General features: G+C 42.2%; 1 protein-coding gene across 2 annotated transcripts in view; it reads right to left on the reverse strand.

Moving 5' to 3' along the window:
* Positions 1 to 13,150, reverse strand: part of COL25A1 (collagen type XXV alpha 1 chain) — a 971,115-nt gene that overhangs the window by 13,359 nt on the left and 944,606 nt on the right. For both annotated transcript variants that reach the window (XM_029596536.1, XM_029596528.1), the window contains 2 exons: positions 4,084 to 4,170; positions 1,268 to 1,306 (listed from right to left, as the gene is read on the reverse strand). In XM_029596536.1, the coding sequence (XP_029452396.1) occupies positions 1,268 to 1,306; positions 4,084 to 4,170 (126 nt within the window). The remainder of the gene's footprint in view (positions 1 to 1,267; positions 1,307 to 4,083; positions 4,171 to 13,150) is intronic.

Here is a 13,150-nt window from a genome sequence, read left to right on the forward strand (position 1 = left end):
AGAGAGTGCCCGTAAACACCTGGATTGAACTCTGCCAAATGGAATGAGATTAGCGTGATTATAAAATTATCCCAGCCCCCAGGCAAATAACTGCATGCTCATTCCATGCACGTTTGTGTGAGCAATGCACAGAGAGAGATTAGTGGCACATTTTATCTGCACAGGCACAGGAAATACTCAGGAAGAGAATGGCAGAGCTTTTGCACTATCACCTGTCTGCGGGTTACCTAGTGAGAGCATAATTTCTGATCTGAGGTTAAGAAAAGTAACCTTCCAAAGAAAAAGGCTAAAACCTCTCTATAAAGCAGCAGTACTGTCATCCTATCTTTTTAAATAGCTTGGTATTGTAATTAAACAAAATAAATCCCTATGTAATACTTTTTTTTTCTTTCTGATGATCATTTGAGGCCAATTTTCGAATAGCCCATGTATTTGTAAAGCATAAGAGCACTTTTAGCTTGCGTGCTTTGAGCTAAATTTCAAGGAGAAACTCCCCAGGTAGCTTTTCCTTGAAAATTAGCATAAAGTATGTGCTGCTATTTTGTGCTGGTGACTGAGAGAGGTAAAATAGTGCACATTCATTTGAAAATGACTTGCAGGTGTCCTATTTTCCTTCCTTGTCCTAAACAAGCACTTGAGAACACCTATTCGCAATTTAGCTATAATTATGCACACCATGGAGCCCAGGCGCACTTTTAGCTGGCCGGAGAAGGGCAATTTTTAGATAGGGCAATCTAGGTGTGTTTAACCATTTTTGATGTTGCTAAAAAAATTTCCATCCCATTTTCCAGAATAACCACAAGTTTGAAGTTTTGAATGCATCGTCCTAACCGATCACAACCATCATCAGACTGAGGACCAAAAAAAAAAAAAATATATATATATATATATATCAAGCTGCTGATGTGCTCCTTGTTATCAGGAACTATAACTGCAACATGTATAGGGGGAAAAAACTACTAAAGCAGATATGCAACCACAATAAAAAGTGTGCACCTTTTATGCCATAAAAATGGAACTGTGCAAGAAATAAAGGATTTGGATTATCAAGAGTTTTTTCCCATTCTGTGCCTAGGGAAAAATGATCCCCTCTTATGGTTCAGAGGATTTGAGGGCCAAAACAAAACAGGAGTAAAACTATGAGTCAGAGAAAACCCGAGACTGTAAACAGGGCAAGTTACTCTTTTCAGAAGCACCCGCTGCCGAACATACTGACTAGTACTGCTGCTTTAAGAAGTAACTGTATTGGCAGTTCTGCAGTTCTTACCTTTTGCCAACAACCAGGCATTGGTAGTCCATCTGGGCCCTGTTTTCAAGGAACAAAATAAGAAAGTGCTCTCTTACGCATCTTGAAATGATTTTACAAGAATAACTTTGTTGTTATCAAATTAGCTCTCTTCTCCTCTCTGCTATGAGACTCTCTGCTCTCCATCTTTGGCTGATAGATCAGCATTGACACCCCCCCCCCCCCCCTCCATCTTTCCCAGCAGTGATCTTTAACATTAATGGGAAGTTGACTCCGGATTACTACAGAGAAACAGAGTGAGAGTATGCGGAAGCCCATTAATATGAGGGCAATGAAGATCTCTCTGTGATGAATGCATCTCCTTCGTAGAGGAGCACTGGATGTCAGCAAACCAGAATATGGATGCTTTGATTTGTTGATTTATTGTTTTTTTGGGGGAACAGGACACGTGGTCAGAAAAGGTCTTTAGGTCCAATAGAATATTATAATTATAATCCTATTCTGGCAATCATATTCACATGCACTCTCATCAAATTGTATCATAAGTTCATGCACATTTAAAATAGATGGACCTGGAGTCACTGCACAAGTACATCTGTGAGCTCACAATGAACCATGGCTGCATGTACAATGAGATACTCTACATGAGAAAAAAATGCATCATTTCTATCTGGAGTTTATGCTTGCCGCAATCCCTAGTATAAGAAGAATAACATGATTTGCCCTTTAAGGTAACCATGCACAGTAGTTTGGATCCGGATTTCCTGCATATCTTGGGTCTGCTAAGGTCCTTAACTCTTGTATGCTGATTTATTATTCCAGGCATGGGCTTTGCTACAAAAATAGCTGTTCCCTTGGCTTAGCATCTTGCTCTGAGAACTAGCAATTTACGTCTAGGTGTTTCTCTATATATCAGCAGAGGCATCAGCAGGCTCCAGATAAAAATAATATCACCACAACAGAACACAATCTTCATTTTCTTTCTTGCCATCATGAAAGCATGCTTACTTTTTCCCCAGAAAACCTTTTCATCAGGGTTTTCCCATAAATACACAGCAAACTGGTAACTGCACTTTAGGTTTACAATCCTTGGGATAAAGTTTTGAACTTTATACCAGTGTGTTTATTTGCAATACAATGCAACTGAATAATAAACTATCCCTTCCTGGGTTATAGTGCTTATCTAATCAAACAACGGCTGATCGTGCGGATCTAAGCTTCACTTGGAACCCCCCAATTTTTAAGCTTGTACCTTAAGCCCTTCCAAAGAAGCATACATGTGCAGGTATGAACCATGGGACTAGAAAGCCCAGGAACAGCGTCACTGATATTTCAAAATTAAGGGCCTGATTTTCAAAAGCGTTTATTCACGCAAAGCATGGTTTTATGCATGTAAATCGACTTTTGGAAAATCGCCCCAGAGGTTGTGCGTGTCAAAGTCCGCATGGAAGCGATTAACTTGAAAGAGGTGTTCGGGCAGGGGGGGTGGCAAAGCTGGAGGGTGGAGAAACCATTTATGTGCAATGCTTTCAATTTTCGAAAGTCAATGTGTCAATGTACCCATACCATTTCTACCTGCTCCTAAGCAGGCGGAAATGCGTAGGCGTGCAAGTCGCGCAGGGCTCCACATTTGCACGCCGATCTTCCGAGCGAACGTATGCGCCTAAGCCTGCTTCGAAAATTAGGGCTGAAGTCCGCGTGCGCTTGCCACTCTCTAAATCTGTATTGCCAGATTGGTACAAGGAAAGGGATAAACGCTGCCATTTTAGTATAGGGAGATTCTTGGGTTCATGCTAACATAGGGTAGGAGGGAATTGTACGTCTTGCAGGAATGTGAGTTCCAGAGAAAGACCATTAAGTCGAAAAACAATCAAAGAAGTACAGAGGGCTGGGGCTGCAGACTGTTACTATTTCAGAAAGCTTGCTTTGCTCTTCTGCACTATTTTAAAAGCATTCCTGGCACTAAGAAGCAAGAATGCAAAAAAAAAAAAAAGGGAAAGATTAAATTTATTTCATTCTCTTGGGTGAAAAAGGCAGAACACTTTTTTTTTTTTCCACATGAAAACAATCCTGAGGGAGGGAAAGCATGTTTATGAGAAATGCTCGAGGCACACAAGCTGTATGCGTGAGGAGAATTAGCGGGCGTGTCCTGGACAGAATGCGCTGCATTCGCTCGGTGCGCAGGCAATGGCTGTTAATGAAGCTGCTTGGCTCATGCACGTGCATGTAGTACGTTCAGAATGCAGGGGGTCTTCGGGACCTTTGCAATGGCAGAAACGGACGAACACATTGGAATCGCATGCAGGGTTGGTAGGAAAGAGAAATACTGTACCAATTGGCAAGGGGCATCCAGCCCGTCCAGGCCAGGCTGGCCTGGTTCCCCCTTTTCCCCCTTTAAGCCACGGAATCCCTGTTTGTAAAGATGAACTCGCAAATGTTACCGACATAGATAAAACGCTCTCATCACCGACTTTGCGGGAGTGAAAAATAAAAACACTATAAGAGGGAGGAGCAAGCATATACCAGTAGGCACAGCTGACAAAGGTGAGAATGGCAACAGAGAGAGAATTGTAGGCCTTCTTGGGTGAAGGAAGAAACAGAATATTTGGCACTAGACGTGCCTGATTTTATTTGGCCCTCGGGCACAGGTCTCCTTAGCACGGAGTGGGAAGATTCTTCCAGAAAATTAAGGCTAAAAGGGAAACATGATTTCAAACCAAAACGGAAGGTGAAGGCTGGCATCTGGCAGGTGTTTGCTCCTCCTCTCTCAGTGAATCCTAAGACATCGTACAACACATCAGGACGACCGACTTCTAAAACGTGAGCGTGAGACATACCAATGGGCAAGGTGCATCCAATCCAGGGGCACCCTGTTCTCCTTTTTCCCCTTTAGGCCCCTTTTTGCCTTTCTTTCCCTTTTCCCCCTGTGGATACAATGGTTTGGACAAAACAAAAATCTTTTATTCTCTTTTTTTTTTTTTGGGGGGGGGGGGGGGTGGAGTGGGGGTAAAAAATGTCGGCGTACATATTTTTAACCAGAAAAAGGCTGAAAAGACACTTACCACTGTGTTCTGGTTCGTGCATTAGAGTGGAAAAATCTATTTTATTCTCAGGAGCGCCACTGGCAGTGCTAAATATTCTACTGTCAGACAGATTATACTGTAAACAAGGTTCTGAGATAAGTGGGATTTTTAACCTCTAATTCCATGCATTGGAAACACCAGCGTGACAAATTCTAACAAAATCCCAGGCACCTCATGACTCATCACAACATGCAGCATAGCACACACATAACTGCAAAACCAAATTGTCTTCAAGTGCCTTGGCATATTGAAACGTGAAACGATTTCCCACGCAGATGCTTTAAAAGATACTTAAGTGAGGACTGCAACTAAATAGAGATGCTTGAAAAGTTGCAAAATAGTGTAGCTTGGGAATACTGTGGGTCACCTTTACAGCACTGGTCTGGTTTTATGACAACCAGAAGGCCACAGAGTCATAATGTTCCTCAGTCTAATTTCACAACATAGTCACATAAAGGTCGATTTTAAAAGCCCTATGCGCACCAAAACCGGGAGATATGCGCGTGCCTCGGCTGGCGTGCGCCGCACGGATTTTAAAAAGCCCGTGAGTATGCGCGTATCTCCCGGTACGCACACCAATCAAAAAGTTTAAAACAGGGGCAGGGTGTGGGCATGGTCTGGGTGGAGCATGGGTGAAGATGGGCATTCCAGGAGGTTGCCTTGAATTGTGCAGACAAGTATTTACTCGCACAAGTACGCACCGGGGTCCCCTACTGCGTAACATTGCTTCTGCTATGCATGGTGTGTAAGTATTAAAATAAAAAAAAAAAAAAATAGGCAAGGCAGCGGGGTTTAAAGATCAGGGTTAAAAGTGTAAAAGGGACGCTACATATGAGGGGGGTGGTTAGGAAGTCCGATCTATTAACCAGGCAGAGTAGGAATGAACTGAGAAAAAGGGCTATTGCATTGGTGTGCGTTATTTTTAAAATCCCCCCCTCTTCTGCGGTAGAGTTGGCATTTGCACACACGTGCACATGTCCATACGAAATTGTGCGCACGTGTACGAGTGTACAGCCTATTTTATACAATGCGTACATATTCGTGCGTATGTTATAAAATGGCCGCGTCCATTCCCGCAAGCCAGCATAATCATGTACATGTACGCCCACGCGGCTGTTTAAAAGTTACCATCCCAGTGACGTTCTCCTTCTGTAAACGTGAACATTTTGGAGCATAAACAAAATTTTAAAGCATGCTTTCAGCATAAATAAGTCCCTTTCTAAAAATTACACAGTGACATTCCTGCCAATCATCTCGTGCTCTTTGCTTCTTAAGTACCTGATTCACTGGGACTTTTAAACAGCCCCGTGGGCATACATGTAGGTGCGTATGCCGGCTCGTGTGACTGGACGTGGCCATTTTATAACATACGTGCATATATGAGCACACGGTATAAAATCAGCTGTACGTGCTTAGATGTGCACACAATTTTATATGGATACGCATGTGCATGCAAATTCCGGCTCTATCGCGTACATGGCAGGGATTTTAAAAACAGCGCGCGCCAATGCAATAGTCCTTTTTCCCAGTTCGTTCCCAGTTCGCCAGGTTAATGGATCGGACTTCCTAAAACCCCACCCCCATATATAGCCTCCCTTTTATCCTTTTTCCCCCAACCCTTAAAACCCCGCTGACTTGCTTAGTTTTTTTTTTACTTTAATACTTATACGCCATCCATAGCAGAATTAAAGTTACACAGTAGGGGACTCTGGTGCGCGCTTGTGCGCATAAATACTTACGTGCACATTTCAAGATAACTTCCCGGAACACCCATGTCCCGCCCACGCTCTGCCCAGATCATGCCCATGCCCTGCCCCTTCTTTAAACTTTTTGATTTGTGCGTGTACCCGGAGAAATACGTGTACTCATGCACTTTTTAAAATCTGCGTGGCCCGAGACACACATATCTCCTGGCTTTGGGGCGTGGAACTTTTAAAATCAACCTTTATCAGGTTTTTCCCATAGACACAAATGGGCCAATACAATAAGATGCGTGTTAAAATGGACGCTCGAATTGAGCTCTTATTTTACTGATGTGAGCACATCCCCATCCCCTGGATGCATGATGCAGTATTAAAATAAGGTGCTGCATTAGGGTCCCTAGTGCTCAAATACATTGGGCGCCCAGAACTGCAATGGGCGTGCGCCCAGTTTATCCCGCTTCAGGCCGATTTTGTCCCTTGCTATTGTGCGTGAGTGCATCCGGAATTGCGCTCAGTGATTTTCTGCATCAGGAGGGAATAGCTAATAGCCTCATCTCCATGGAATTTACGTGTGTTAAGCGCTATCAGTTTTGCAGTTGTTTGGGCGCACGTTTTGGTTGCGCTAATCTCCTCATTGCATCGGGTGCTAGTCTAGCGCATCCAAAACACACATCCAACCGCGCGTAAACCTGGGCGCTAGGTTGGGCGCACTTTATTGCATTGGCCCCAAATGGGAGAAAGGCCTTAATGAATCTGGCCGTCAGTTTGATAGCTGGCGTCTGCTTTTGTTCCTTTCAGATGCTGCAGAGCTAGCCTAGCTGAGGAATGCCTGCTTTTTCCTGCTCATTGCTCTGCCACCATGAACAGTCATCAGCAGTGAGGCATGAGCCTTCTGAAAGTACAGAGCTGGTTTTTCACTGACCGATAACACACCAGGAAGAAAGAATATAACCATATTCCTGGATTAATTTGGACTAATACCTGGCTCCATTTTCACAGTATACACTCACGCAACTGTCTGAGGTATAAATTATACTTTTTTTTTCTTTTGCAGGCAAAACACAGCATGCAAGCATTTCCTAAACTTCTATATTTTAGTCATCAAAAAAGATCAATAAGCACAGCATGCACAACAACAATAAAGGACTTTTTGAGGCATTTCTTTACAATATGTATGATGTGGTCCACTAATATCGGTATATAAAAGTTTTAAAATAATAATAATAATATGCGCCACCACACAGTTATTCCCTGCAGCCTAACACATGACTTACAAAAAGGGTTTAAAAGTGCAATAAAGTAGAAAGCAGCCAATGCAGCATTTTTTACTTTTGCAGAAACAAAAACAAACAAAAAAAGAATATAAAAAATTAAAATCAATGAATAAAATAAGAATGCACATTTTTTGACATAAAAGTTATTTTATACTATTCAAGTATTTTGCTACATGAACATTAATTTTTAAAATTGCACACTGCAAAAAGAGCCCCTTTTATTTTGGCATTTTTTGGAAATGATTCTTAGTCAGAACATGCATAGATTGGGACCACAAAACCGCATGCATTTTTGTTCTTAATAAAAAGCACACACCTAGCACAGTCGACACATGAGCCCACATTAAGTCTTAAACGAGGTATGCATGCCACAGAATACGCAGCCACACAGAAGATACATCCTGTATTTACACCATCCCAGTCTTCTGTTTTTACAGGACAACTTGTTTCAGTCAATAAGAAATTCCTGGACTTCATAAACGATCAAATATCCGAAGCTGTTTTGTTCGCGGTGTTTTTTTTCTCATGCATGCAACAAAAGAAATACTGAGGCTGCCTAAGCAGACAGTCAGATCTGTCCTACGGAGATTTAATCTCAGGCCTAATTTTTCTTGTACACCTCCAACATTCACAAAATGGAAGCTAAAAGGGGAGTTACTTACTAAGCTGCACCATTATCAGTGAATAGTTCCCATCAAGAATAAAGGGAGCTGGATAATAACACGCGTTTCCATGCATTGTGGCTTACTAAATAACCCCCCCCCCCAAACAAAAAAAAAAAAAAACTTTACAAGGTGCACCACAGCTGACATTAGTCAGGCAAAAGATTTTGGTAGGGATCCTCATGACTTTTTTCTAGGTTTGTAAAGTTAGCCATTTAAAATATTTTCTTTCTACAGAGCTCTAGGAAATGTGGACGCTGCCAGGAGATCCCTATACATTTGTTCTCTCGTAACAAATTTCCACGACAGTAGATCACAGTGGTAAATGAGTTTCAGGTCCATGCTCAGTTTGTCCGCTACACACACAAAAAAAAAAGAAAGAGATTAAGCAAGCAAGATGAGCTTATTATTATTGAAAGTAAAGTCAGGATTATTACAAGGACGTTAGGGAAGAGGACCAGGGCTATTAATGGGGACACTGGATAGCAATCAAGGGAGAAATTTCATGGTGGTAGCTGTAGGGAATTTTATTTTTAAACTGAGGGACAATATTACAAATAAGGAGAAAGGATGTATAGGAAAGGAGTTTGAAGGAGAAGGAAGGAATGCACCTCTGGAAAGGAAGGCATGTTTAGGAGGTAGCACATGGAGGATATTTCACACAAAACACAGAGAAACCAAGTACACTTAGAATACAAAGAAACATTTACTCCAAAAAGTAAGTTAAACATTTTTAAATGAAACATATAATCTCACTGAGATCAATACACGAAAACAAACCACAAAATAAAATCACATAAAGTAATCTACCACACATTAAAGCAAGTCTTTTTTATGGATCATTGTGTCATCAGTCTTTCTGACACCATGAGTTTATGAAATTTCCTTATCTGTCTTTCCTGTGTGCCAACAAATGTATACTCTGTGGCATGTTGGATCATACAGCTAATGTGTGTGGGGAGAAGGGAAGAGGGCCTATTCCAATATTTATTTCAATGGGCTCAATATATATATATATTTTTTTTTATTAATTATCTAGGGTTCTGATTCAGAGAAAATGATGACAGCAGAAATTCTAGCTAGCAAGATTCTTATTCCAAACTTATTGCTATAGAATTATGTTCAGCTGGACTGCTATGACATCAACTCCGTTGTCATTCGGCTACATTTTTAAAGCCTGGCGTGCACAAAACCCGAGAGATATGCACACGGCCGGGACAAGTGCACGCCAAGCGCATTTTCAAAACGTCCCAGCCATGTGCCTATCTCCTGGTACGCATGAAAGTGCTGGGTTGTTCCAAAGGGGCGGGCCAGGGATGGAGCAGGGGGCTGGCCAGGACAGCGCAAAATGGTGCTGTCCCGGTGAAGCATGCGATGGCAGCTGGCCGGCATGCTCAACTTACATCTGCTCAAAGGAGCAGGTAAGTTGTACCAACAAAAAAATTAGGGTAGGTAGGATGGGTTTAGGGGTCAGGGAGGAGAGGGGGAAAGGGAGGAAGGTTAGGGGGATAGGGAACTGAGCAAAGGCCTGATCGCGTCACCGCGCGTGAGTTAGAAAATTCCTCCCCTCTGCGCGCACAAGTGGGCACCCACGCACACACACTGATACAAAATCAGGCTCGCATGTGCATGCGGGTATCAGATTTTATAACATGCACGCGGCGATGCGCTCATGTTTTAAAACTGGCACATCCATGTGCGTGCGCAGGGAACCGCGTGCACATGGACGCCCGCATGGGCCTTTACAAATTTACCCCATTGTTGGTAAGCAGTTCTAAAGGCAGGAGAAATTAATGAAAGAAGGTGACATCTGAGGAATATTTGAATGACTGAACACTTGAAAGCTTTCTGTCTTTATGTGACTATTTTCCTTGGAATTCTCCCTCACCAGCTTGCTACTCATTGTGCACATTACCGCAGTGATAACTTAAGTGGATGATCATGACATCACTGTACTTGTTCTTTAACAAGCATGATGTAACTTCATAGCAGCATTGGTAGAAAAGATGGGATTAAGACCTAGGGGTCTTGGTTCCCACAAAAAAATTTTTGCCTCAGGAGGGTGAACATTTGGGTTTTACCAAATTGCAACTTTCATAAAAGGAAATATTCAGAAGGTATTCAGCACAAAATAAGATCTTCCATGTACACAGGATATTCCATGTACAAGAATATCCATGTACAGTTTCTCCATTCCACTCGCAAACACTTATTATACCCATATACGTATCTTCCCTTCATCTCTGGCATTTCTTAAGCCTTAATTTGGTTACTTCTGCTCAAGGCCCAAGCATTATCATGGCCATGGAGCTCCAATTATTTCCTCTGGAAGTCTGACACATTTTGGAGTGAATTTTCAAAGGGGTTTCACATGTAGAAATAGCATTTATGCATGTAAGTAGCATGTACATATGTTTTTCTATTTTAAAAACCTTGAGAATATATGCGTCCTTGCAGTATGGCGTGTACATTTTAGCAAGAGAAAAAATGGGGATCGAGGGGAGTTCTGGGGTGGGTTTCAAAAACATACATACAGGTTGCTATTTTATAAGAATTATATATGCATAACTTACTGAACTTGTCTGAACAACTTAACACCTGCTACTCAACTTGTCTTTTGTCTGCAGTTTTTGATGGGAAGTCTGGGTAAACTGGTGGGGATTCAGGGTGAAATGCTAGAGGGTCTAGGTGAACTGGAAAGGGTCTGGGTGAACTGGTGGAAGTATTGGCAAACTGGTGAGTTCAAGTACACACCCAAGTATTTTCAGAATAGTGTACACGCATACTTTATAAACTACTTGTCTCCATATTTAAATCAGGGTTATCAAGCGGACATGTTATCTATTTTCACGTGCCTAAAATATACATGAACACGTTTATAAAATAGGTAAAGTGCCTAAACTATATACACGTATTTTCAAGGCAGAAATATGTAGTATTTTGTAAACTACGTGGTACCCGCCACACAGTTTCTAAAATACTTGCGTAAATCTCTGCGTGTCCACTTATGCGCGCAAACTGAAATTCATGGAGAATTTTGAAAGTTGGGCTCCTAAATTTACTTATGCTAGGAGAAACAAAGAAAAGCTAATTACAATAAGCCCTCTTCTTTCACTCTATCAGATATCGCTCCAACCTGTTTTAAAAATAACTCTTCTCTAATTTGTTAAAATTTCTCATACAAGTACATCTACTAAAGGGCCAATACAACTTTTTTCTGCTTGGATTATGGCGTTTGCCCTTGAAAACCACTTTTACTTACTCTAATATCTACATTAGCTTATATAACATTCATGCCATCTTTCATATCCTGTTCAGTCTCGTTCTTCTTGTATTAAGACCTTTACTATCTTTTTTCTCTCTCTCATACTTATGCACTCAAACTTTGCATACTCAGACTTGCACTCTACACACTTTCTACATGCATGCAAATCCTTTTACACATATAGGGGTAGATTTTAAAAGGTTGCACGCGGGCGTACATGTGTGCGCACTACCCGGCACGCACACATGTACGCCCAATTTTATAACATGCCCGCGCAGGCGCAAGTATGTTACAAAATCGGGGGTCGGCACACACAAGGGTGTGCACAATTGTGCACTTTGTGCGCGCCAAGCCTGCGCTGAGCCGCGCTGCCTTCCCCCATTCCCTACCCCCACCCCACCTTCCCTTCCCTTACCTCCCCCGCCCTTTCCCCCCACCCTTTCCCCCCTACCTTTTCCTTTTTCTGTCTTTTATTACAAAACTTACTTCAGCCCTGGGGGTGAAGTAAGTTGTGCGTGCCGGCCAACTGCCGGCGCGCGATCTCTGGCACAGCAGCAAATTAACATCCCGGGGCTTTACGTGCATTGCCGGGCCTTTTGAAATTAGGCCCGGCGCACGTAACCTTTTTAAAATCCAGCCCATATAGCTCTTATCATTTTATACACACAGCATATATCTATGGGGCTATGGATCTTCAGGCCCATAGGGGATATGAAAGGACATGTATAGCACTGGCACATTGCACTATGACACTGTCAAACAGGACTCATGCATACTGACTACTTATTATATGGATGTCAAAAATCATAAAGAATTTGAGTGTACCAGATTCTTTATGATTTTTGACATCCATATTTTGACATCCATATAACAGGTCTTTTTTTGAATCTACATTTATTACATGTTATATTATTCAGGGTTCATATAATCAGCGTTTACTGACTACTTATAGCATTAGCTAATACTACTGCATACAATCATTTCTCAATTTCACATAACTGATTTAAATACAGATTTATATCTGTACAGTATTATGTGACATTGAGAATCATACCTCTCCTTCATATCATCCACACAACACAAGGTAATAGACATGGAGGTCAAATTTCTGCGTCCTGCCATGTTGCCCATCTATTAAAGCAGAGCTCCCTGTATGACTATATACTGTATGTAATCATAATCCTCAGCGAGGAGTTCTGTTGAATAGGTGTAGAAGGAAGAGAATGAATCCTTCAGAGTAGTTTTGAGCGAAAAGATTATGTGTACATTGTATCTGATGTTATTTCTTCTTGTGTGTTTGCTAGTGATAATGGGTATCCCCCTTACCCTGGATGTTAATTCAATTCCTGTATCCACCTGCTGGCTTAGAAGAGCACTATAACAGTGCTCATTGGTTTACCATGGCAGTTATTTAATGCAGGTTCGGCCTCCTGAAAATCTATTTTACTATGTGAAACACAATGCAGGCTTTCTGCTGCTGATAATTCAGTCAGTGTATTTAGGGTGTACATTTTGATGGTTTCAAAGCAGAGTGAATTCAGCCCAATGGACTTGATTCAAACTTTCGGGGTTATTTTCTAACCGTGAAAGGCCATACTCGCAGCGGTAGCATTCAAATTAGGTGGAGGGGAGGCGATAGGGAGGGGATTAGGGAAATAGGCCGGTGGCACCGCTGCTGGCGATAATGTTTAGAATATTTTCGCCGGCAGTAGCACAGGAAATAGCACTTTTTATGGTAGCGCTATGCCCGCGATAGTGTGCAGCATGGACGCACCTCGGCAAGCGAAACCGCACCTCTGTGGTGTGGCCGGCTGCAGGCTATCGCCCGACCGCCCCCTTCTTCGCCCCCCCCCTGCCCCCTTTAGTGCAGGGTTCATCATTCCACAAGGAATGATGAATCCTGGCCTTTGCTTGTAA

The sequence above is a fragment of the Rhinatrema bivittatum genome, chromosome 1 (genome assembly GCF_901001135.1).
Source record: "Rhinatrema bivittatum chromosome 1, aRhiBiv1.1, whole genome shotgun sequence".
In the NCBI taxonomy this organism is placed as follows: Eukaryota; Metazoa; Chordata; class Amphibia; order Gymnophiona; family Rhinatrematidae; genus Rhinatrema; species Rhinatrema bivittatum.